The sequence below is a fragment of the Salvelinus fontinalis genome, chromosome 19 (assembly GCF_029448725.1).
Source record: "Salvelinus fontinalis isolate EN_2023a chromosome 19, ASM2944872v1, whole genome shotgun sequence".
Classification (NCBI taxonomy): domain Eukaryota; kingdom Metazoa; phylum Chordata; class Actinopteri; order Salmoniformes; family Salmonidae; genus Salvelinus; species Salvelinus fontinalis.
In genome coordinates this window covers 1,852,870-1,879,815 of record NC_074683.1, presented here as the reverse complement: position 1 = coordinate 1,879,815, position 26,946 = coordinate 1,852,870, and the positions used below count along the sequence as shown (strand labels likewise).

Genomic DNA, 26,946 nt, shown 5'->3' with positions numbered 1-26,946 from the left:
GCAACCCTAGATTCTGACGCTTCACTGTTGCCAGGCAACCCAGGATAACAGCACGCTCCATGGCAACCTCAAACGGGAAGGACGAAAGAACTTCTCACTAGTTGGACGGAGGAAAAAGTATATTTATATCCCAATTAATGCCACCATGGCACTGCCGATGCTGCCTGGAAATTCTCTCAACAAAAACGTACGTTTTGTGCAATGTTTCCTGTTAAATTAGTGGATACATTTTAGATTATTTGGATTATTGACCCCAGTTAGCCTATTTTGCGAATTGAGGCGAATAGAACAACACATAGAGCTTGCTAGCTACGCTAGCATGTTCCCTAGCAGCATCGTCCATAGATTGTGCAAGTTAATTGCATTAAAATGCATTCCTGTTTGCTGCAAGAACCTTAAGAAAACACATTGAATATGATGAATTTCTGACATTATCCTCTAAACTTTAAGGTTAAATAAAAATAAATAAAGCTACAAACCATAATATTTTCTCTGCGTATGGTTCTAGTCTTTACTTGACTGACTTGTGACATCCTTTCATCCAGTTGGGGAAAAACAAATTCCACAAGTCCCAGCATTTTGACTATTCCAACGGGGTCCGTATGATGGTGGGCTCAGGGAAGCCAGGCATTGGAGGGGAGTTGCTGTTGGGCCAGAAGTCTCAACCAAACTATTCTATCTTCCCCAATGGAGAGGGCAGTGACACTCCATCATGGGTGGCCTTTGACAAGCAGGTCTGTCATTTAATTTTTTTGTGCTTTCCAAATAATCTTTGAAAGGTGCAGTAGATTACAGACACACAGACTGACAGATAGACAGACTGAGTTGGACAGACTGCTCCATTCTCACCATCCCTCCCTCAGGTGCTGAGCTTCAATGCGTTCTTCCAGGAGGCTGTGCCTCAGAAGCGAGAGGAGAAGTACCGCGTCAGGAAGTGTAAGATCTATTTCTACCTGGAAGACGACACCATCCAGGTGGTAGAGCCTGAATTAAAGAACAGCGGAATACCACAAGGTGAGGTATTTTAACCTAGGTCTTGAGCAGGTAAATTGCTGATTGAGATCTACCTGAATTTCTACCCCCTATTCAAACAGAAACCAGTACCTGCAAAAAGACAGATGATTACAGGAAAAGCCCTCTGTGTTAAAGAGGTTTAACTATGACAAGATATAAACATTTTTTTCCTATTTTCAGGAACGCTGATTCGCCGGCACCGCATCCCACTGCCCCCTCCAGATGGTGAGTGCTTCTACACGGTGCACGACTTCAACATCAACCAGCAGATGGTGCTGTACTCACGCATTTTCATGGTCACCGACTGTGACCCCTTCACCAGAAACTTCCTCAGGAAGATGGGGGTGCGACTCAACCCCCCCAACTCCACTCCCCTGGACCCTTACAGCAACCTACGACAAGAGGTGGGATTAGAGAGGAGGGGGAATGAGGGAGGGTGAGAAGGAGGAAGAGAGGGATAACAGAGAAGGCGTCATTATGGATTTAGTGGTACCATCTTCTGTGTTGAACATAGTGCTTTGCTATTGATCTAATGCCAAGGTGCAAGCCTGAGAAACATGTCACACTGAGCAGAAACTACTCAGGCTGATTGATTTACATTGTCCTCTGACAGATAGAGCAGCTCACTGTGCAGATGCCACCTGTCAGAAAACAATGACTGACATCTATTTATCTGATATTATCACAATTACATGACTTCTATACCTACAGACATTATCTGTAGCTACCAAGCTGTATACTGTAGACTTTATGTATTGATAAAGTATACCGTATTATCAATAATCTGTCTGTGTATCCACAGATGGAGAAGAGTATGAAGCCACTGCGTCCATACGAGAGGCTGGACACGCTCAAGCAGTTCCTGGACCACGACCGCAATGTGCTGCGGTTCTACTGCCACTGGGACGACTCAGAGAACATGTTTGGGGACCCGCGCGAGCTCACCCTGCACTACTTCTTGGCCGATGACACCATAGAGATCAGGGAGGTCATCTACCCCAACTCAGGCCGGGATGCCACCCCCAAGTTTCTGCACCGTAGCAAGCTGCCCAAGGTTAGATGGGAAATGTGTGTACAAAGCAATGGTTCCAAAACTTTTTCACTCGGGTCGCCTTTTCCATAATTGGGGTGCATCCCGCATGAGGTGTTTTTTGTTGTTGCCATTTTACAGCAAATGTCCTGCTTTCTACACATTTTGTCATATCCTATGTGTGTTCATGTGATATCTGATTGACTCAGACATTACAACAAAATCAATAGGCTACAAAACCTAGCTAAAATGTTTTACCTGACATGGGCTAGTTGATCTGAACATTCCTGACAACTTACTGTATAAATAGCTCTCTAACGTCTGCAATGACAAAAGGAAAACTGCTGATGCACTACCGAAGTTCAAAATTGCACCTTTAGCATTCTACGATTACAACTTTCAAGAGTAAATTGAATGTCAGATTGAGTTTAAAATAAAACATTTAATAAAAAGGAATACTTTTTTTTTTATCGTGCGCCCCACAGTTTGGGAACCACTCCCTTATAGGAGCAGAAAGCTTGCAGAAACTTTCCGCTACCACTCTGTCAGCAGAGTTGACTTGCAGTGTCAGGTTCACACCTGTCATTTGCATAGGGAGTGGCGTGTCACATTTTCTGGCCTATCCAGACAAATAATTGATTTGCTCTGCCTCTGAGCGATGGAACCCAGCCTGGGAGACAGCATAGGAGAGGGAACAATCTAGCGAATCCAGCAGCTGGGTTTATCTTGTTGTGATATTCTCTACCGGATTTTAGAGCTCTCAACATGAAAAAATACTAAATCATTTTTGTAGAAAAGAAACACGACCACTTTATTTTGCCACAGAGGTACGAAATCACTTTGTGCGGAAAGCTGAAGTTATAACGAGTCTTCAAATATTTGAATGTTGTCTCTGTGTCACTCAGAGGACGCTTGGCAGAAAATGCTCTGTCTTCAGTTATATGAAATGGGGCCAAATTTGTAGTCACGTAATATTCTAATATTTATTTTACAGTTATAATAAAGGTGAAATATTATATTAAGTTGTTTATAATTAGATTATTGGTCTTTTTAGAAAACATGTACTTGAGCTTGTGTTCTCAAAAGTGATTAATTTAGAACTATTTCTACCATAAAGGTGAGTTCCAAACCTTTCTATAACTATGCAGCATTACAAGTTAGTGTTTATGGCCATCCCATTAAAAATAATTACTTTTGGGTATGTCTATTTAGGCAGAAATCTACATTTTTCCTTAACGTTCAAGAGGAATTTAAAGGAAGGGCAGAAGATAGGAAATCTAAACTACCATTGTTTCGCTGCTTTGAAGAATTTGTATCAGGGGAGGTATATGTTTTGGTTGAAGTATAGTCAAAAGAGGAAAGGTGCCTTTCTTTCTCTTCTGCTTGAATGGCTTCGGCCTCCCTCCCTCACAGAGCTCTCATCCACTCTGACAGGTCTGCAGTAACATCTAGCCTCCCTGAGGCATCTTTCCTCATCTCTTCTCTAGTCACTGTTCAGACACTAACTCATTGTTCCTTTCCAGTTGTTTTCCTTTTGTAAAATCCAGTGATTGTCATGCTGTTTGTTCGGTTGCCTGTCTATAAATGTCATCCTGAAAGGTTGCATCTGAACCCCCGAGCCATTTGGACATAACGATTCCCCACAGATACAAATTAAATCTGTCCCTCAAGACAAATGATGAGGATTTGGTTAGTCTATGTTCTTTCTCTTTCTCCCTGTTATGCTGCTTCCATGACCAAGAACCAGGAGGCAAGTACCAGCCAATCTGTGTGTGCTGTGTTTATGGTGGTGGTTTGGTGTAGTGTGGTTTGGTGTAGTGTGGTGTGGTGTGGTTGGTGTAGTGTTTGGTGTTATGTGGTTTGGTGTAGTGTGTGTGTGTATGTGTGTGTTTTAGCTTTGCATGTGTGTTTCTATACCGTGTAAGTGTGTGTGTGCGTGTGTGTTTCTGACTCTTCTCCATCGGTGTGTTTTCTCCTCTGTTCTCTCCTGCAGCATGCTCCCAACCCCAAGCGTCAGCCCGGAGATATCACAGACCGTACGGTGCTCAACGTCTTTGGTCCTATGGGCCAGGGAGGACGCTACATCCTGGACAGCCTCAAAGTAGGTGCTCTTGGGGAGTCTTTTTAGAGACAAAAATTTACACATTTGTCCATATTGAATGCTATATGGAAGATAAGACTAGGGTTTATGTGACTGTAAGGGATGCTGTAGAAACAGCAGTTTTTTTACAAAAGTTGTATCTCTGTTTCTTTGAGTGTACAGGGTCAGTTTGATCCAGCATATTTTACTGTAAGAAGGGAGCTTACTCGCAGCTAATGTTTCTCTCTCTCTGTCAGACAGGTGCGGTCCATGAGCAGTTCTATAAGGACAGTGACCTGACTCTGGGGGGCATGGTCAACGTGTGGGGACGCAGGGTGGTCATCTGTGACTGTGACAACTTCACCAAAGAGTTCTACCGCTCCAAATATGGCATTGGTGAGATACACACACACACACACACACACACACACACACACACACACACACACACACACACACACAGACACACACACACACACACACACACACACACACACACACACACACACACACACACACACACACACACACACACACACACACACACACACACACACACACACACACACAATGCCATATCCCACACCCAAGCCCATCACCTGCAGTTCTGGTGTATAACCACAGGGTGTCAGTATAAGTTTAATAAACTGCACGTTTCACTACCTTGACCAACTCAAGTACCCCTGTTTTGCAATGTCAATGTTATTTAGCTGTTTTCAGTACCACTGTCAAGTATTTCTCATAATCTGAAAATGTTGTAAATTTACTCTTAGATGCTCTCCATATCCCTAATTCAGATTTTTTCATTCAGATTTAGTGAAGGCTCAATTTGTGACCTGTTAGATATTAAAATAACGTCATTATAATCATTTTATTATTATTACATTTTTTATGCAGTTCTCTCCATTGTATCAAAACCATGCGAGCCCTACAATAATCCCTGACAGTCAATCAAATTGTGTTTATATACTGTATGAAACACAACATTTACAACAAAGTGCTTTACAGCAACCAGGCCTGGACCAACAATGGTGGACTTGGGTGATAGAGTGGCATTTGCAGCACTGACATTATAGTAAACAAAGTTTTGGAATGATAGATTTCAGATATATAACATTTTCCAGGTGCTCAAAGTGAGGATAACAGCTCCAGGCCTATCTGTCTCCCTGGCCCTGACCAACACCAAATACTAGTGATCGCCCCGCCGCCAGCCATTTGGCCTCCCTGAGCGAGAAGCTTTCAAATGAAGCCGCTATCAGCATGTGTTTTCGGCAACATATCTGCCGCTTTGCGCCATCAAAAATGGTGTCCACTATCTGTAGATGGGAGGGTTTGTGGGGGGGGGGGGGGGGGGGGGGGGGGGGTCTTGGGGGGAGGGGTGTGGCTCTTGGGGGGGGTTCAACCAGTCTGCAGTAACCAAACTCTTGTCTGTGGACGCTTGCCCCCCACCCCTCTCATGTGTTTCTAGGCTAGGTTAAGTTAGACTGGCTATGGGGCGATTCCCTGTATTAGTCACAGCCGATCAATGATGGAGAGGCCTGTTGGGGACCTCAGGGGGTCAAAGGTTATATAGGTTACTGTTACCCCTGTTGCCTTCTCTTTCCATCTCTACTCTTTCTCCTTTCTCCTTTCTCCTCTCTTCCTTCAACTGTTGTTGTCTCTCTCTATTTATCTATTTATCTGCCCCCCCCCCCCCCCCCGTCTCTCCTTGTCTATATACAGTGGGGCAAAAAAGTATTTAGGCAGCCACCAATTGTGCAAGTTCTCCCACTTAAAAAGATGAGAGAGGCCTGTAATTTTCATCATAGGTACACTTCAACTATGACAGACAAAATGAGAAAAAATAATCCAGAAAATCACATTGTAGGATTTTTTATGAATTTATTTACAAATTGTGGTGGAAAATAAGTATTTGGTCAATAACAAAAGTTTATCTCAATACTTTGTTTTATACCCTTTGTTGGCAATGAAAGAGGTCAAACGTTTTCTGTAAGTCTTCACAAGGTTTTCACACACTGTTGCTGGTATTTTGGCCCATTCCTCCATGCATATCTCCTCTAGAGCAGTGATGTTTTGGGGCTGTTGCTGGGCAACACGGACTTTCAACTCCCTCCAAAGATTTTCTATGGGGTTGAGATCTGGAGACTGGCTAGGCCACTCCAGGACCTTGAAATGCTTCTTACGAAGCCACTCCTTCGTTGCTCGGGCGGTGTGTTTGGGATCATTGTCATGCTGAAAGACCCAGCCACGTTTCATCTTCAATGCCCTTGCTGATGGAAGGAGGTTTTCATTCAAAATCTCACGATACATGGCCCCATTCATTCTTTCCTTTACACGGATCAGTCGTCCTGGTCCCTTTGCAGAAAAACAGGCCCAAAGCATGATGTTTCCACCCCCATGCTTCACAATAGGTATGGTGTTCTTTGGATGCAACTCAGCATTCTTTGTCCTCCAAACACGACGAGTTGAGTTTTTACCAAAAAGTTCTATTTTGGTTTCATCTGAGCATATGACATTCTCCCAATCTTCTTCTGGATCATCCAAATCCTCTCTAGCAAACTTCAGATGGGCCTGGACATGTACTGGCTTAAGAAGGGGGACACGTCTGGCACTGCAGGATTTGAGTCCCTGGCGGCGTAGTGTGTTACTGATGGTAGGCTTTGTTACCTTGGTCCCAGCTCTCTGCAGGTCATTCACTAGGTCCCCCCGTGTGGTTCTGGGATTTTTGCTCACCGTTCTTGTGATCATTTTGACCCCACGGGGTGAGATCTTGCGTGGAGCCCCAGATCGAGGGAGATTATCAGTGGTCTTGTATGTCTTCCATTTCCTAATAATTGCTCCCACAGTTGATTTCTTCAAACCAAGCTGCTTACCTATTGCAGATTCAGTCTTCCCAGCCTGGTGCAGGTCTACAATTCTGTTTCTGATGTCCTTTGACAGCTCTTTGGTCTTGGCCATAGTGGAATTTGGAGTGTGACTGTTTGAGGTTGTGGACAGGTGTCTTTTATACTGATAACAAGTTCAAACATGTGCCATTGATACAGGTAACGAGTGGAAGACAGAGGAACCTCTTAAAGAAGGTTACAGGTCTGTGAGAGCCAGAAATCTTGCTTGTTTGTAGGTGACTAAATACTTATTTTCCACCATAATTTGCAAATAAATTCATTAAAAATCCTACAATGTGATTTTCTGGATTTTTTTCTTCTCATTTTGTCTGTCATAGTTGAAGTGTACCTATGATGAAAATTACAGGCCTCTCTCATCTTTTTAAGTGGGAGAACTTGCACAATTGGTGGCTGACTAAATACTTTTTTTGCCCCAATGTATATTTATACACTACCGGTCAAAAGTTTTAGAACACCTTCTCATTCAAGGATTTATCTTTATTCTTACTATTTTCTACATTGTAGAATAATAGTGAAGACATCAAAACTATGAAATAACACATATGGAATCATGTAGTAACCAAAAAAGTGTTAAACAAATCAAAATATATTTTATATTTGAGATTCTTCAAAGTAGCCACCCTTTGCCTTGACAGTTTTGCACACTCTTGGCATTCTCTCAAACAGCTTCATGAGGTAGTCACCGGGAATGTATTTCAATTAACAGGTGTGCCTTCTTAAAAGTTAATTTGTGGATTTTCTTTCCTTCTTAATGTGTTTGGGTCAATCAGTTGTGTTGTGACAAGGTAGGGGTGATGTACAGAATATAGCCCTATTTGGTAAAAGACCAAATCCATACTATGACAAGAACAGCTCAAATAAGCAAAGAGAAATGGCAGACCATCATTACTTTAAGACATGAAGGTCAGTCAATACGGAACATTTCAAGAACTTTTAGGTAGCCACCCTATTTCCAACAGTCTTGAAGGAGTTCCCACATATGCTGAACACTTGTTGGCTGCTTTAACTTCATTCAGCGGTCCGCCTCATCCCAAACCATCTCAATTGGGTTGAGATCGGATGATTGTGGAGGCCAGGTCATCTGATGCAGCACCGTCACTCTCCTTCTTGGTCAAATAACCCTTACACAGCCTAGAGGTGTGTTGGGTCATTGTCCTGTTGAAAAACAAATGATTGTCCCACTAAGCGCAAACCAGATGGGATAGCATATCGCTGCAGAATGCAGTAGTTGCCATGCTGGTTAAGTGCGCCTTGAATTCGAAATAAATCGCAGACAGTGTCACCAAAAAAGCAACCCCACACCATCACACCTCCTCCTCCATGCTTCATGGTGGGAACCACACATGCAGAGATAATCTCTTCACCTACTCTGCGTCTCACAAAGACACAGTGGTTGGAACCAAAAATCTCAAATTTGGACTCAGACTAAAGGACAGATTTCCACCGTTCTAATGTCCATTGCTCATGTTTCTTGGCCCAAGCAAGTCTCTTCTTATTATTGTTGTCTTTTAGTAGTGGTTTCTTTGCAGCAATTTGACCATTGATAGCCTGATTCATGCAGTCTCCTCTGAACAGTTGATGTTGAGATGTGTCTGTTACTTGAACTCTGTGAAGCATTTATTTGGGCTGCAATTTCTGAGGTGCAGTTAACTCTAATGAACTTATCCTCTGCAGCAGAGGTAACTCTGGGTCTTCCTTTCCTGTGGCGGTCCTCATTAGAGCCGGTTTCATCATAGCGCTTGATGGTTTTTGCGACTGCACTTGAAAAAACTTTAAAAGTTCTTTAAATTTTCTGGATTGGCTGACCTTCATATCTTAAAGTAATGATGGACTATCGTTTCTCTTTGATTATTTGAGTTGTTCTTGCCATAATATGGACTTGGTCTTTTACCAAATAGGGCCATCTTCTGTATAACAACCCTACCTTGTCACAACACAACTGATTGGCTCAAACGCATTAAGAAGGAAAGAAATTCCACAAATTACCTTTTAACAAGGCACACCTGTTAATTGAAATGCATTCCAGGTGACTACATCATGAAGCTGGTTGAGAGAATGCCAAGAGTGTGCAAAGCTGTCATTAAGGCAATCGGTGGCACCTTTGAAGAATATAAAATATAAAACATATTTTGATTTGTTTAACACTTTTTTGGTTACTACATGATTCCATATGTGTTATTTCATAGTTTTGATGTCTTCACTATTATTCTACAATCTAGAAAATAGTACATATAAAGAAAAATCCTTGAATGAGTAGGTGTGTCCAAACTTTTGACTGTTACCGTATAAGAAATGTTGTTGTTTTTGAAAGAAAAGCACATTTTTTGTCCATAAAATAACATCAAATTGATTAGAAATACAGTGTAGACATTGTTAATGTCGTAAATGACTATTGTAGCTGGAAACAGCAGATTTTTTATGGAATATCTACATAGGCATACAGAGGCCCATTATCAGCAACCATCACTCCTGTGTTCCAATGGCACGTTGTGTTAGCTAATCCAAGTGGATAATTTTAAAAGGCTAATTGATCATTAAAAAAAACCTTTTGCAATTATGTTAGAACAGCTTGAAAACTGTTGTGCTGATTTAAAGAAGCAATAAAACTGGCCTTCTTTAGACTAGTTGAGTATCTGGAGCATCAGCATTTGTTGGTTCGATTACAGGCTCAAGATGACCAAAAAACAAATAACTTTCTTCTGAAACTCATCAGTCTATTCTTGTTCTGAGAAATGAAGGCTATTCCATGCGAGAAATTGCAAAGAAACTGAAAATCTCATACAACGCTGTGTACCACTCCCTTCACAGAACAGCGCAAACTGGCTCTAACCAGAATAGAAAGAGGAGTAGGAGGCCCCGGTGCACAACTGAGCAAGAGGACAAGTACATTAGAGTGTCTAGTTTGAGAAACAGACGCCTCACAAGTCCTCAACTGGCAGCTTCATTAAATAGTACCCGCAAAACACCAGTCTCAACGTCAACAGTGAAGAGGCGACTCCGGGATGCTGACCTTGTATGTATAGTGTATATATATCTCTTTATCCATTTCTTTGTCCTCTCTCTCTCAGAGGACTTCAGCCCAGTACAGTACAAGGCACCTCTGGCCCCTAAGCCCCCCAGGCCTGTACCTCCCTACAATGGGTTTGGCTCTGAAGAGGACTCACTGTGCTCCTGCCAGGGCCTGCTGCCCAAACCCCCACAGAAAGACTTCCGCAAGCTCATGGAGAAAGACAGGTGAGAGTCAAGAAAGCACCACTCTGGAGATACTACTTAGGATAGGTCACTACAGTTCAAGTCAAAGCGCCATAAGATATTGTCGTTTGTAACTTACCTCTCATAAGTTTTTCTCTTTTTTTAAACTTGATTCACTCCCCTCTGTATTTTATTTGGACAGTGAAGCTAAAATGTATTAATTAGGCTCTATACTCCAGCATTTTGGATTTGATATCAAATGTTTTATGAGGTGACAGTACATATCTGTTTTACCATTTAGAAATGAATGCACTTTATGTATCTAGTCCCATTTGAAGAAGTCAGTATTTTGACAAATTAACTAATAGTGTATTAATATTGTCCAAAGTTTAGTATTTGCTCCCATATTCCTAGCACACAATGATTACATCAAGCTTGTGAGGAGGATGCTTCTGAACACATGCTGCCATGATGATGGACAATCGTGAATAACGATGAGTGAGAAAGATCATACCACACAAAAAATGCTAACCTCCCCTGTTATTGGTATGATGAGAGGTAAGCTTTTTCCCCCTAACGTTCTCACTCATTATAGAGCCAAATTGACAGATTATAAAACCAAATTTACACATTTTAGCTTCACTGTCCAAATAAATACAGAGGGGAGTGTATTTTCTTGAAACCTCATACTTATTACAGTGCGTATATAAAGTATTCAGCCCTTGCTCGATTCTCCCAGATTCAACCATTTTGTCCTTACAGCCTAAATGGGAGAATTACATTGTGTCTATATATGTGTTAACTCCTCTCGCTGTGTGTGTGCGTGTGTGTGTGTGTGTGTGTGTGTGTGTGTGTGTGTGTGTGTGTGTGTGTGTGTGTGTGTGTGTGTGTGTGTGTGTGTGTGTGTGTGTGTGTGTGTGTGTGTGTGTTTCCCCCTACCAGACAGGGCCTTGAGAGCAACGTGCTGAGGTTTATGGGGAAGATGGTGACTGAAAATCCCATCGACAGAGATAGACTCTTCATAATCTCCTTCTACCTCAGTGACGACACCATCTGTGTGTTCGAACCGCCTCAGAGGAACACCGGTAGGGACCGGTTGGCTATCAGTCGACACTTCTAGAATACCCATAAGAGACAAGTAGACATACTAATGGGGATTACTTTACTTTCTCTCCTCATCCTCTCTTCCGCAGTGAAGGAAAGTGGAAGTGTCTAGTTTGATAGGTTGAGATGACTTTTTCCACATATTCAAACGTCCCCTTCTGTGCCCCCCCCCCCCCCCCCCATGCTCCAGGTGTGTTGGCGGGTAAGTTCCTTGAGCGTGGCAGAGTGAAGAAGCCTGGTCAGAAGCTGTTTAAGAGTGAGATATCCCAGTATTTCAGTGCCCAGGACCTGTATGTAGGAGCCAGGATCAACCTCAACAACCAGAGCTTCCAGCTGATTGATGCTGATGAGTACGCCTTCAACTACATGGAGCAACACGCTGAGGAGGTGGGATGCACTTTCTCCTCTTCTTTTCTTGTTTATTCTCTTTTTCTCTCTCCTCTCCTCATCTCATCGTCTCCTCTCTATCCAGTTCCCCAGGGCTAACATGGGCTCCATCATCAGTAAGATCCGCTCCATCCCTGAGGACAAACAGAATGAGATTAAACAGTTCCTCACCCTCAGTGACCCTGGAAACACTGGACTGATCCCCTACGAACCCTTCAGGTAGTACACTCCTCTTTCTTCCTCTTCTCCTCTTCTCTTTTTTTATCCCTCTCTCCTTTGACCCTGGAAACACTGGACTGATCCTCTACCAACCCTTCATGTAGGACTCCTCTCTTACTCCTCTCTTCTCTCTCTAAACAGCTGTTTACAGTATGGTCCCAATTAATTAATTTGGGTGTTTTCTGATTCAGATCCTCAGATCCAAAACAAGTCCAGATCCAAGGCCAGGAACTAGAGCCCCAGTACCAAGATTTAGTAGTCATCAAACTATGGTGTTCATAAGCAGTTTATAAGCAGATCCTTGAAGCAAATGTTTCTGTGTGTGTGTGTGTGTGTGTGTGTGTGTGTGTGTGTGTGTGTGTGTGTGTGTGTGTGTGTGTGTGTGTGTGTGTGTGTGTGTGTGTGTGTGTGTGTGTGTGTGTGTGTGTGTGTGTGTTTGCCAGGGGCCTGTTGGTGGGTCTGGAGTGTGGTCTGTCGGAGCATGAGGTGATGATGCTCGGTCGTTGTTTCTGTGAGCGCCAGCAGCCCGAGGCAGAGGTGGGCCTCATGCTGGCTGTGGCTCAGGACCACCTACGCAAGAAACACTTTGAGAGCTTCTCCGACATGACCAGAGCCTTCACACACGAGGACCGACACAGGTAGGGAGTCATACACACACTCAAGCACAGACATACAGGGACGCGGACACGCAGGTACACACACATACACACAATTGGGGAGTAACGGATCACATGTTTACAGATACATGTTTACACATACTTTAGAAAAACTAGATGTTTACTTCTAGGATTACTTTTAACATCAGAAAGGATGTTTGCGTGAACGTTTTCTGACACCTTTCTGTTTTCTCAAGTGCATTCAAATCAGCATAGAAGGGAAAGGGCAATTTTAAGTTAGAAAATGTATTCCCCAGCATAGAAAGGGCAATTTTAAGTTTGTTCTGCCTGAGCAAGTCTGACCACAAGTCAGAGACCACTATGATGACACACCAAATGTGTTTGATGGATCGTGAGAAAAGAGCAGGAATAGGTTTTGTAGGCTCCAGTCCAACCTATGCCTTCCAATGGTTCAACTGCTGTCAGCATTCAAAGATTATCCAACTTAAATAAAGCTTGGAGGTAAGGATGACAGCAGTGGTGTAGTCTACGGCGATACGGATATCACTTATTATTGATATCTAGATAGCGCATTGATGTGAATCACACTGTTGCTGTTTCATTTAGCTATTTGCGCCTTACGGATTGTGGTTGTTGTGGATGGATGTTCACAAATCTAAATGTGTATTTGAAGCCAATAATGGTTGAATTTAAGACGTTTAAGCTGCCTATCAATCATTGTTTTTGAAACCAGTGGACAGCCAGTGAAAAATGTGTTCTTGCTGCAGTGCGGTTCCCAGCCAAATGGAATAAAAGTTTAAGGGAGTTCCTCCCTTCTAAACTCCCTCGTGTTGTGCTCCATACTGTCAAAAACTACTTTAATTTAAGAAGACCACGATTAGGGCTTTTATTGCTCAATCTAATTAGTGCTGATTCAGAAATAATTATTCCATAGGCCTATCACCAAGATCTGCACATGCTCAAACTCGCACACCTTTGATATACTTAAACAGATGCAAATTACACTACCTGACCAAAAGTATGTGGACACCTGCTAGTCGACCATCTCGTTCCAAAATCCATTAATATGGAGTTGGTCCCCCTTTGCTTCTATAACAGCCTCCAGTCTTCTGGGAAGGCTTTCCACTAGATGTTCGAACATTGCTGCGGGGCTTCCATTCAGCCATGAGCATTAGTGAGGTCGGCACTGATGTTGGGCGATTAGGCCTGGATTGTAGCCAAAGTGTTCGATAGGGTTGAGGTCAGTGCTCTATGCAGGCCAGTCAAGTTCTTCCACAGCGATCTCGACAAACCATTTTTGTATGGGCCTCGCTTTGTGCACTGAGGCATTAAATGTGAAGCGCTCCAAAAAAAACTTGATTTCACATGTGAAATGTCACTGTGATTATTATTATCTGACCCTGCTGGTCATCTATGAACGTTTGAACATCTTGGCCATGTTCTGTTATAATCTTCACCCGGCACAGCCAGAAGAGGACTGGCCACCCCTCAGAGCCTGGTTCCTCTCTAGGTTTCTCACTAGGTTCTGGCCTTTCTAGGAAGTTTTTCCTAGCCACCGTGCTTCTACACCTGCATTGCTTGCTGTTTTAGGTTTTAGGCTGGGTTTCTGTACAGCATTTTGTGACATCGGCTGATGTAAAAAGGGCTTTATAAATATATTTGATTGTTGGAAGTGTTCCAAAAACATGTTTTCACATTATTTCACATGTGAAATGTCACATTTGAAGTGTTCCAAAAACACGTCTTCAAATGTGAAATGTTACATGTGAAGTGTTCCAAAACCAAGTATTCACAAGATTTCACGTGTAATATCACAATAAGATTTCCAAAAACAAGTTTTCAAATGTGAAATATTACATGTGAATTGTTCCCCAAAAACATTTTCACATGTGAAATGTTCCAAAAACACATGTTTTCACATGATATCACGTGAAATTTCACATTCAACGTGTGAAATCATGGGATTTTCCACATGTGAAATCATGTAACATGAAATTACACTGGTAGCAATTGCTGTTCGTTTTGTGGGAAATATTTGTCATTGTGCTGTACATTTCTACAGTAATACGATACTGTATTAGTGTTTTGCTATAAACAGTGCCTTCAGAAAGTATTCAGACCCCTTGACTTTTTCCACATTTTGTTAGGTTACAGCCTTATTTAAAAATGGATTAAAAAAATATGTATCCTCATCAATCTACACACATCACCCCATAATGACAAAGCAAAAACTGTTTTTTGGACATTTCTGCTAATTTATAAAAAATAACAACTGAAATATAACATTTACATAAGTATTCAGACCTATTACTCAGTACTTTGTTGAAGCACCTTTTGCAGCGATTACAGCCTTTGAGTCTTCTTGGGTATGACGCTACAAGTTTGGCACACCTGTATTTGGGGAGTTTCTTCCATTTTTCTCTGCAGATCCTCTCAAGCTCTGTCAGGTTGGATGGGGAGCGTTGCTGCACAACTATTTTCAGGTCTTTCCGGGTTCAAGTCCGGGCTCTAGCTGGGCCACTCAAGGAAATTCAGAGACTTGTTCCGAAGCCATTCCTGCGTTGTCTTGGCTGTGTGCTTAGGGTCGTTGTCCTCTTGGAAGGTGACCCTTCGCTCTGTCTGAGGTCCTGAGCGCTCAGGAGCAGGTTTTCATCAAGGATCTCTCTGTACTTTGCTATGTTCATCTTTCCCTCTGAGAGTCTTTAGGTGCCTTTTGGCAAACTCCAAGCAGGCTGTCATGTGCCTTTTACTGAGGAGTGGCTTCCGTCTGGCCACTCTACCATAAAGGCCTGAATGGTGGAGTGCTGCAGAGATGATTCTGGAAGGTTCTCCCATCTCCACAGAGGAACTCTAGAGCTCTGTCAAAGTGGCCATCAGGTTTTTGGTCACCCCCCCGATTGCTCAGTTTGGCGAGGCGGCCAGCTCTAGGAAGAGTCTTGGTGGTTCCGAACTTCTTTCATTTAAAAATGATGGAGGCCACTGTGTTCTTGGGGACCTTCAATGCTGCAGACATTTTTTGGTACCCTTCCCCAGATCTGTACTTCGATGGACAATTCCTTCGACCTCATGGCTTGGTTTTTGCTCTGACATGCACTGTCAACTGTGGGACCTTATATAGACAGGTGTGTGTCTTTCCAAATCATGTCCAATCAATTGAATATGAAAAAGAAAAGGAGAGCCACACACTCTAAGAGCTCAGATGCAATAATTTAATAACCTAATAACCAATGTTTCGACAGACAAGCTATCTACATCAGGGTACAATCAATTGAATTTACCACAGGTGGACTCCAATCAAGTTCTAGAAACATCTCAAGGATGATCAATGGAAACAGGATGCACCTGAGATCAATTTCTAGTTTCATAGCAAAGGGTCTGAATAATTATGTAAATAAGGTATTTGTGTTTTTATGTTTAATACATTTGCACAAAATCTCAAAACCTGTTTTCACTTTGTCATTATGGGGTATTGTGTGTAGATTGATGAGGATACATTTTTTTAAATACATTTTATAATCAGGCTGTAACGTAACAAAATGTGGAAAAAGTCAATGGGTCTGAATACTTTCCGAAGGCACTGTAAATACTGTCAATCGCAATGCACTTGGGGGTACGCTACTTTTTGGCCTGTCCTGCAATTCAACTTGGCATGCCTCACTTGCAATTAGATTTAAACGTATAGGATACTTTAGATGCACTTATTATTTTATAGTAAGTTACCAGCTACTGGGTTATGGTGAAAAGAGTGGAAACAACTTTTAATGTAATTTCTAACTCTATTTTGTCAGTAAATATACAACAATGAACTCTATTCAGAAATTCCAATTATAATTCCAATTATGTTCAATGCTGTAAAATCAGGAATTTGGAATCTGGTTTACTTTCTGAATTGACTGGAACTTAAAGGTAATTGACCTCAACATTGGCTAGCACACTTGGGACGCAGCCACACTTGGAATTTGAACTCACGACTTCTTAGATGACAGCAACCTGAATTTCCTGATTTGTCACCAGGTCTGTGACAATGACAGCGATCGACCACAGATTTATTGGCAAGAATACAATCCTCCACTTTGCTAAAAGTTGCCCGGAATCAAGTCAATAATTGTGTGATTATCCAACAACACCAAAGAAAAAAGTAGCAGTGTTCAGGGACACTTGACATAATTTTATAAAACTTAACTAGGCAAGTCAGGTAAGAACAAATTCTTATTTACAATGACGGCCTACCCCAGATGACGCTAGTCCAGTTGTGCGCTATGGGACTCCCAATCACGGCTGGATGTGATTCAGACTGGTTTCAAACCAGGGACTGTGATGATGCCTCTTGCACTGAGATGCAGTGCCTTAGAGCGCTGCGCCACTCGTGAGCAAAAGGCCTAGATTTAATCATAAACACGCAATAGCCGATACCTGCATAGCTGGTCTTTTGGCAGTGTCGGAGCTATAACTACGTTACGGTACCGTGTTGTTCCCTGGTGTACAAAATGGTCAAGGGTACAGAGGTACAAATAGGAACTCACATGGTACTGGTCGGTACCTTTTAGAGTACATGTGCAGATAATCTAGTATCATGGTACATTTTTCTACTCAATATTTGACATTTTAATACTGCGTTCATAACCATGTGGGAGGTGGGAATTTACCAGTTGTGAAGTCGTAAATACCAGTTGGATGCATTCATGTGCTTTCAACTCGTTGAGAAACACTGATTGGCTAATGGCCAACAAGCTGCGTAAACCATAATCTAAAAGTACAGGTATCATGCTTGTAAACAAATTATAGTGTTCAAAAACCATATTAATAAATAGCTTTTTATTAATAATGTTTTGTTGTTGCATTTAACTGCCAAAAATGCTGTTATAAAGGTAATTTCCTTAGTAGGTAACGTCAGAGGTCAGCATGTGGGAGAACGGGGAGCTCAGGATGACGGACGAGTTTCCCACCAGCAATTACCAGTTGGAGGGCCGTTCAAGTTGATTTTTCCTAGTCGTATGTGGTAAATTCACACTTTACACTTGGTTACAAACGCAGCATTAAGTTAGGAAACTCAGAAATGTCTGGTATGGTGGTATGGTAAGCATGCAAGTAATACAGTAACATGGAGACTAGCTATTAAATATTGATTGGTCTTCTGTAGTGCGTGTGTAAGGGCTGTTGTCCTCCTCTTCCTCAGACGAGGAGAAGAGAGAAGGATCAGTGGACCAATACGCAGCATTAGGAAAATAAGCCATCTTTAATTGAATAGGACGGCAAAACGAAAACAAAACACTTACAAAACGGACAAAATAAGAAAACGACGTAGACGAAATCTGAACATGAACTTTACATAACTACACGTAGAACTCACGGACAGGAACAGACTACATCAAACGAACGAACAGCCAAACAGTCCCGTATGGTACAGACATCGACGACACAGGAGACAATCACCCACAAACAAACAAACCCTACCTAAATATGACTCTCAATTAGAGGAAAACGCAAAACACCTGCCTCTAATTAAGAGCCATACCAGGCAACCCAAAACCAACATAGAAACAGAAAACATAGACTGCCCACCCAAAACTCACGCCCTGACCATCATACACATACAAAAACAACAGAAAACAGGTCAGGAACGTGACAGAACCCCCCCCTCAAGGTGCGAACGCACCAGCACAAAGTCCAGGGGAGGGTCTGGGTGGGCAGTTGACCACGGTGGTGGCTCAGGCTCCGGACGCTGTCCCCACACCACCATAGTCACTCCCCGCTTCTGTATTCCCCTCCCAATGACCACCCTCCAACTAAAACCCCCTAAATGAACGGCCAGCACCGGGACAAGGGGCAGCACCGGGACAAGGGGCAGCACCGGGACAAGGGGCAGCACCGGGACAAGGGGCAGCACCGGGACAAGGGGCAGCACCGGGACAAGGGGCAGCACCGGGATAAGGGGCAGCACCGGGATAAGGGGCAGCACCGGGATAAGGGGCAGCACCGGGATAAGGGGCAGCACCGGGATAAGGGGCGGCAGTTCCCGGCTGAGAGACTCTGGCGGATCCCGGCTGAGGGACTCTGGCGGGTCCCGGCTGAGGGACTCTGGCGGGTCCCGGCTGAGGGACTCTGGCGGGTCCCGGCTGGACGGCTCTGGCGGGTCCCGGCTGGACGGCTCTGGCGGGTCCCGGCTGGACGGCTCTGGCGGGTCCCGGCTGGACGGCTCTGGCGGGTCCCGGCTGGACGGCTCTGGCGGGTCCCGGCTGGACGGCTCTGGCGGGTCCCGGCTGGACGGCTCTGGCGGGTCCCGGCTGGACGGCTCTGGCGGGTCCCGGCTGGACGGCTCTGGCGGGTCCCGGCAGGACGGCTCTGGCTGGTCCCGGCAGGACGGCTCTGGCTGGTCCCGGCAGGACGGCTCTGGCTGGTCCCGGCAGGACGGCTCTGGCTGGTCATGGCAGGACGGCTCTGGCTGGTCATGGCAGGACGGCTCTGTAGGGAGGAGACGGAGAGACAGCCTGGTGCGTGGTATAGGCACTGGCTGCGCTGGAGAGGAGGAAACAGCTGGGGAGAGAACCCGGAGAGACAGCCTGGTACGGGGGGCTGCCACCGGAGGACTGGTACATGGAGGTGGCACCGGGTATACCGGACCGTGAAGGAGGATACGTGCTCTTGAGCACCGAGCCTGCCCAACCTTACCAGGTTGAATGGTGCCCGTAGCCCTGCCAGTGCGGCGAGGTGGAATAGCCCGCACTGGGCTATACTGGCAAACCGGGGACACCATTCGTAAGGCTGGTGCCATGTATGCCGGCCCGAGGAGACGCACTGGTGGCCAGATGCATTGGGCCGGCTTCATGACATCCAGCTCGATGCCCAACTTAGCCCTCCCAGTGCGGCAAGGTGGAATAGCCCGCACTGGGCTAAGCACGCGTACTGGGGACACCGTGCGCTTTACCGCATAACACGGTGTCTTACCAGTACGACGCCCTCTCACTCCACGGTAAGCACGGGGAGTTGGCTCAGGTATCCTACCCGGCTTTGCCACACTCCTCGTGTGCCACCCCCCAAGAAATTTTTGGGTCTGACTCACGGGCTCCCAACCGCGTCGCCGCGCTGCCTCCTCATACCAGCGCCTCTCTGCCTTCGCTGCTTCCAACTCTGCCTTGGGACGGCGATATTCCCCTGGCTGAGCCCAGGGTCCTTTACCATCCAGGATCTCCTCCCAAGTCCAGGAGTCCTGGTTGCTCTGTTGAGCTTTCCCTTGCCGCTTGGTCCTAGTTTGGTGTGGGTGATTCTGTAAGGGCTGTTGTCCTCCTCTTCCTCAGACGAGGAGAGGAGAGAAGGATCAGTGGACCAATACGCAGCAGTAGGAAAATAAGCCATCTTTTATTGAATAGGACGGCAAAACGAAAACAAAACACTTACAAAACTAACAAAATAAGAAAACGACGTAGACGAAATCTGAACATGAATTTTACATAACTACACGTAGAACTCACGGACAGGAACAGACTACATCAAACGAACGAACAGCCAAACAGTCCCGTATGGTACAGACATCGACGACACAGGAGACAATCACCCACAAACAAACAGTGAGAACACCCTACCTAAATATGACTCTCAATTAGAGGAAAACGCAAAACACCTGCCTCTAATTAAGAGCCATACCAGGCAACCCAAAACCAACATAGAAACAGAAAACATAGACTGCCCACCCAAAACTCACGCCCTGACCATCATACACATACAAAAACAACAGAAAACAGGTCAGGAACGTGACAGCGTGCACATATTTCAGCCTTTAACAAGGCTACATAATTAACAGCTTCGCTTATGAACAGACTTCCACAGAACATATTAACAGAATACAACACACCAGATTAACTGGGATGACATTCCCTTCCATGGGAGACCAAAAAGAGTTGGCTGAAAGCCACGCCTCCAATAAACTACACCTGCAATCTTCAGATAGGCTTCTGATAGGCTGCCGCTGCTACAGTATGCTGCCGCTGCTAAGTGATGCCCATGTTGTTAACAGAAGAGTCAATGAATGCACAGTAGATCACTGGCATGGATTGCTAGTGGCAGCAAGAGTCCTGTGAGTTACTGGTAAAATGACTAAATATTACAATAACTTACTAAATAGTAGTTTCCAGGTAAGAAATTACAAATTCACATCAACAAGTTGCCAGGTCTCAGTTGTAAATGAGTACTTGTTCTCAACTGGCCTACCTGGTTAAATTAAGGTGAAAATAAATAAATAATAATAATTAACTTACTGGAAAATGCACAATAAACTCTTTGCAGTGCAGCTCATTACTGACACGTTCTCTTACAAAGTCTGAAACATTGCTGCACTCCCAACCATGAGGTTGCAAGTTCAAATCCCCAAAGAATGAATGTGTATTCCACGATGTTGTGTCGTTGAGCACTGCTAGTTTTACGTTGGTGGAGATAATTGGACAATTATTTACTTGATTCTGGACAGCTTTAAGCAAAGTGCAGAAACGCAATCTTGTCAATAAGTCTGTGGCCCATATCTCTTTCATGCTCACAGATCTGGTGGTGTAGCTGCGCTATAGCAGGACATTTCAGGTTATTAGCAACCGAGAGGGTATGAGTTTAAATCCCAATTGTGGTCACAGTACCAGATTTTACAGTAATTGAAATAAGAATACAGCATAATACTGTCATTTAGAAATAACACCAAGTTTGTATATATATTTACTTCATTTTTTCTGCAACTTTAGGCAAAATGCAGAAGTGTATTCTTGGCAATAAATATATACCTGATTTCCATAATGTCCACATTATGCATCATATTAATTTTGCTGTAAAATTTGGTATCACATGTTTCACATGAAATCGTGTTTTCATATCTGCTCACATGTTGTCATGTGTAGTTCCATTTTATCACATTAAGATTTTGCCAACCCATGTTGTCACATTATTTCACATGAGATTGTGTTTTAACGTGCTCGCTCACATGTTGTCACGTGTAGTTTTACGTTATCACATGTTGCTTTACATGTTGACACGTTGCTTCACATGTTGTCACATGTTATCACATTAACTTCACATTAAATCACGTGATCAACATGAGATCACACAAGAAGAACACTCTCCCCTGTTACTCCCCTCCCCTGTTATTGTAATGGTGACAGGTTAGCGTGTTTTGGAGGTATGATATTTGTGCTTCTGTGACTTTCTCACTCATCATTATTTACGATTCATTCAGGACTATCCGTCATCACGGTAGTATCCACTTTAACTATAAGTGTTTAGATGCATATTCTATTTTTATTTACAATAAAGTGACTCCAAAATGACACAATACATTATTTACCATTAATTTCTATTGATCGCAAAATAATCTGAAACACAACCAAAATAAACAGCAAATGCATCCAACAAGTTGTAGAGTCACAAGCTTGATGTCATCATTGTGTGATAGGAATATGGAACCAAATACTAAAGTTTAAAAGTTAATGTAGAAAAAGTTGACCTGATATAGATGAAATTTCCCTCAAATTAAAGCTGACAGTCTGCACTTTAACCTCATAGTCATTGTATAATTTCAAATCCAAAGTGCTGGAATAGAAAAAATGTGTCACTGTCTCAATAGTTTTGGCGCTCACTGTACATGTATGGGTGTGCACACACACACTTTCACATACACACTTTTCACACCCACACACACACACACACACACACACACACACACACACACACACACACACACACACACACACACACACACACACACACACACACACACACACACACACACACACACACACACACACATACATACACAGTTCTTCCACACCAATCTCGACAAACCATTTCTGTATGGACCTTGCTTTGTGCACGGGGGCATTGTCATGCTGAAACAGGAAAGGGCCTCCCCCAAACTGTTGCCACAAAGTTGGAAGCACAGAATTGTCTTGAATGTCATTGTATGCTGTAGCATTAAGATTTCCCTTCACTGGAACTAAGGGACGTATCACGAACCATGAAAAACAGCCCCAGACCATTATTCCTCCTCCACCAAACTTTAAAGAGTCTTTACACCACTCCAGCCGACGCTTGGCATTACGCATGGTGATCTTAGGCTTGTGTGCTGCTGTCAGCCATGGAAACTCATTTAATGAAGCTCCCGACGCTCCAAAGGCAGTTTGGAACTCGGTAATGAGTGTTACAACCGAGGGACAAGACGATTTTTAATGCGTTGCGCGCTTCATCACTCACCTGTCCCATTCTGTGAGCTTGTGCGGCCTACCACTTCGCAGCTGAGCCATTGTTGCTCCTAGACATTTCCACCTCACAATAACAGCACCTCTAACAGGGCTGAAATTTGACGAACTGCCTTTTTTGAAATGTGACATCCTATGACAGTGCCATGTTGAAAGTCACTGAGCGCTTCAGTAAGGCCACTACCAATTTTTGTCAATGGAGACTGCGTGGCTGTCTGCTCGATTTTATACACTTGTCAGCAACGGATGTGGCTGAAATAGCCAAATCCACTAATTTGAAGTGGTGTCCACAAACTTTTGTATATATAGTGTATATACCCCATACCCACACACACAGAGCCACACAGGCAGGTACCGTCACGGCCCGCCATCAATCAGTTGGCCAGCGGCCCCAGATCCTTAGCTGCTTGAGTAGCAGCAATTAGTTCCAGTAGTGTGTGAGTGGAGCATTGGAACCAGATGATCCCCACAGACCTGCATATTATGTAGCGGTTACACACACACACACACACACACACACACACACACACACACACACACACACACACACACACACACACACACACACACACACACACACACACACATAGTAGAACTGTGGCATAAAGGAAATTGATAGCTAGCCACGCCACAGGGTCAATCAGCATAGCTTGTTTATGTGGCCATGTAGTTACCCTGGGTTAGTTTCAGATTTGTCTAAAATGTCCTCCCTATCCAATGCCCCTGTAATGAAGACGGTATGTCATAATGTCAAGGACTGGCTCCAGACTACTCAAAAACACAGGGAAAACAACTGTGGCCTCTCACACACACACGCACATGCATGCACATGCGCACACACACACACACACTCAAGCCTTTCATCAATGATGATTCCTCATCTGTGCTTGCCTAATATTTCTGCTCGTCCGGTCTGGTCTGTGTATCCAGGACTGGTCATCTCTCCACCAAGGAGGCCAGGACCATCTGTAAGGCCTTCCAGCTGCCACTGGCTGAGGACCTGTTGAGGGCCCTCCTCAAGAAGTAAGAAATTAGATCTGAAAGAAAGAGGAGTAGTACTGGGAGTGGAAGTGTGCTTATACAACAGTTCATCTTTGAGAGTCCTGTGATGTGTCCAGGTTTGATGCAGGCTCTGAGGAGATGGACTACCATGCCTTTCTGGCAGGGATCAACTGGAGAGAGAACCCTGCTTCCCCTGTCCTGCCTGATGACGCCCTGAAGGTGAGAGACTCAGTGGGTCATTTAGCATGAGAGAGATTTAGTGTTTGGCAAGATCCATCTGCACTTTTTATTTTTTATTTATTTATTTCACCTTTATTTAACCAGGTAGGCAAATTGAGAACACGTTCTCATTTACAATTGCGACCTGGCCAAGATAAAGCAAAGCAGTTCGACACATACAACAACACATAGTTACACATGGAGTAAAACAAACATACAGTCAATAATACAGTGAAAAATAAGTCTATATACAATATGAGCAAGTGAGGTGAGATAAGGGAGGTGAAGGCAAACAAAATATATATATAAATAAATAAAAATATAAAAAGGCCATGGTGGCGAAGTAAATACAATATAGCAAGTAAGAAAACACTGGAATGGTTGGTTTGCAGTGGAAGAAGGTGCAAAGTAGAGATAGAAATAATGGGGTGCAAAGGAGCAAAATAAATAAATACAGTAGGTAAAGAGGTAGTTGTTTGGGCTAAATTATAGATGGGCTATGTACAGGTGCAGTAATCTATGAGCTGCTCTGACAGCTGGTGCTTAAAGCTAGTGAGGGAGATAAGTGTTTCCAGTTTCAGAGATTTTTGTAGTTCGTTCCAGTCATTGGCAGCAGAGAACTGGAAGGAGAGGCGGCCAAAGGAAGAATTGGTTTTGGGGGTGACCAGAGAGACATACCTGCTGGAGCGCGTGCTACGGGTGGGCGTTGCTATGGTGACCAGCGAGCTGAGATAAGGGGGGACTTTACCTAGCAGGGTCCTGTAGATGACCTGGAGCCAGTGGGTTTGGCGACGAGTGTGAAGCGAGGGCCAGCCAACGAGAGCGTACAGGTCGCAGTGGTGGGTAGTATATGGGGCTTTGGTGACAAAACGGATGGCACTGTGATAGACTGCATCCAATTTATTGAGTAGGGTTTTGGAGGCTATTTTGTAAATGACATCACCGAAGTCGAGGATTGGTAGGATGGTCAGTTTTACAAGGGTATGTTTGGCAGCATGAGTGAAGGATGCTATTATTTTTTATTATTATTATTATTGTTTATTTCACTTTATCCATTTCACTTGCTTTGTCAATGTAAACATATTTTTCCCATGCCAATAATGCCTCTTGAATTGAGAGAGAGAGAGAGAGAGAGAGAGCACTGTTGTGAATCAGTCTCTTCGCGTGTGTGTGCATGCTTGTGAACTTGCATGTGCGTGTGTGTGTGTGTGTGTGTGAGAGCATGTGCGTCTGTATTGTCTCTGTCATTCTCTCTTCGTTCTCTAGCAGTGTACTATCACTGGTTCCCAGCTCCTCTCTCCCTCACGCAGTCTAAAGCCCAAACTAGTCAGGGATCCCTTGGTGGGGTATACTGCCTTTCTAAACTTGCTCCACGGACCCACGTGAGAGGAGTGACAATGGCTGCCGTGACTTTGTATCTTCACGTCCTCACATTTTTTCTCACTGTGATGACAGAAGAGTTGCCTATATCTGCTTGAGGACTTGCTTTGTGTTGATTGGCCCATCATCCAGGCTCTGTTATTTTCCTGATTGTCTTCTGCTGATGCCTGGCATTTACCTGTATCCGCCTGGGACTCTTGTCTCTGTGGAGCTAACACACTTTCTGAACAATAATGCACATGCTTTTTCTACCACTAACATTGCACTATTTTAATGCCAATGCTGTCATGTTTTGTGAATGTATTTGGCGTGCATAACCCATGTCTACCTCTACATTCAGGGACGTTACTAGTGTGCCAGTGATTTCATTTTGTACATCTAACCTTTATTTAACCAAGCAAGTCAACTGTCATCCTCAATGAGGGCCTAGTCCAGTGTCTTGTCTTGTCTTCAGCCCTTTGTCTTGCTGTTGTTGAATTGAATCAACTTTATTGATTGTCCACAGTTTAACGTGGACTGGAGCAGGGAAGCCAGAGGCCCAGAGGTGAAGAGCATCAACTACACTGTCCTTCTGGAAGACGTGTTCGGTAGTGTCAACACCAACTCTAACCAACCCAACACTCTAACCAACCCAACACTCTAACCAACCCAGCACTCTAACCAACCCAACACTCTAACCAACCCAACACTCTAACCAACCCAACACTCTAACCAACCCAGCACTCTAACCAACCCAACACTCTAACCAACCCAACACTCTAACCAACCCAACACTCTAACCAACCCAACACTCTAACCAATCCAACACTCTAACCAACCCAACACGCTAACCAACCCAACACTCTAACCAGCCCAACACTCTAACCAACCCAACACTCTAACCAACCCAACACTCTAACCAATCCAACACTCTAACCAACCCAACACTCTAACCAACCCAACACTCTAACCAATCCAACACTCTAACCAACCCAACCCAACACACTAACCAACCCAACACTCTAACCAACCCAACACTCTAACCAACCCAACACTCTAACCAACCCAACACTCTAACCAGCCCAACACTCTAACCAACCCAACACTAACCAACCCAACACTCTAACCAATCCAACACTCTAACCAACCCAACACTCTAACCAACCCAACACTCTAACCAACCCAACACTCAATTAAAGAACATGGATTACATTTGCAACCAAACATCTGTTTTTAACATGTGTGGGAAACGGTGTGTACACTTGAATTGTGTTATGTGTAAAATAAAGACCCTTAAAAACAGTATACTGTGTGTGCGTGTGTGTGTGTGTGCGCGCGTGCACATTTTACTATACTTGTGAGTACCAGAAGTCCTCATAAGAATAGTAAACCAACAAAAATTGGCTATTTTAGGTTTAGGGGCTAGGGTTAGAATTATGGTTAAGGTTAGTGACTAGGTTTAGGGTTAGGAGTTAGGGTTAGGTTAGGGGTTAGAGAAAATAGAATTTTGATTGGGAATCAATTGTTGGTCGCCAAAACGTCCTCACAAGTATAGTAAGACATAGCGTTTGTGTGTGTTAGGGAGAGG

At 43.8% G+C, this 26,946-nt stretch overlaps 1 protein-coding gene across 1 annotated transcript; it reads left to right on the top strand.

The window, feature by feature from the left end:
- The first annotated feature begins 43 nt into the window (after positions 1–43).
- On the top strand, positions 44–26,663 carry efhc2 (EF-hand domain (C-terminal) containing 2). The gene is made up of 15 exons (XM_055870328.1): positions 44–187; positions 546–734; positions 864–1,014; positions 1,195–1,418; positions 1,817–2,068; positions 4,038–4,145; positions 4,382–4,520; positions 10,099–10,264; positions 11,165–11,307; positions 11,517–11,713; positions 11,799–11,932; positions 12,376–12,570; positions 23,709–23,801; positions 23,897–23,999; positions 25,885–26,663. The coding sequence occupies exons 1-15, from the start codon at positions 146–148 to the stop codon at positions 26,020–26,022; spliced, it is 2,274 nt and encodes a 757-aa protein (XP_055726303.1). The 5' UTR covers positions 44–145; the 3' UTR covers positions 26,023–26,663.
- The last annotated feature ends 283 nt before the right edge of the window (positions 26,664–26,946 follow it).

What these genes read in the sequence shown, in the direction of transcription:
- efhc2 (XM_055870328.1), top strand. Translation starts at nt 146, where the DNA reads ATGGCACTGCCGATGCTGCCTGGAAATTCTCTCAACAAAAAC. An exon ending in ACACACGAGGACCGACACAG is followed by an intron (nt 12,571 to 23,708) that starts GTAGGGAGTCAT and finishes CTGTGTATCCAG; the next exon opens with GACTGGTCATCTCTCCACCA. An exon ending in TTGAGGGCCCTCCTCAAGAA is followed by an intron (nt 23,802 to 23,896) that starts GTAAGAAATTAG and finishes TGATGTGTCCAG; the next exon opens with GTTTGATGCAGGCTCTGAGG.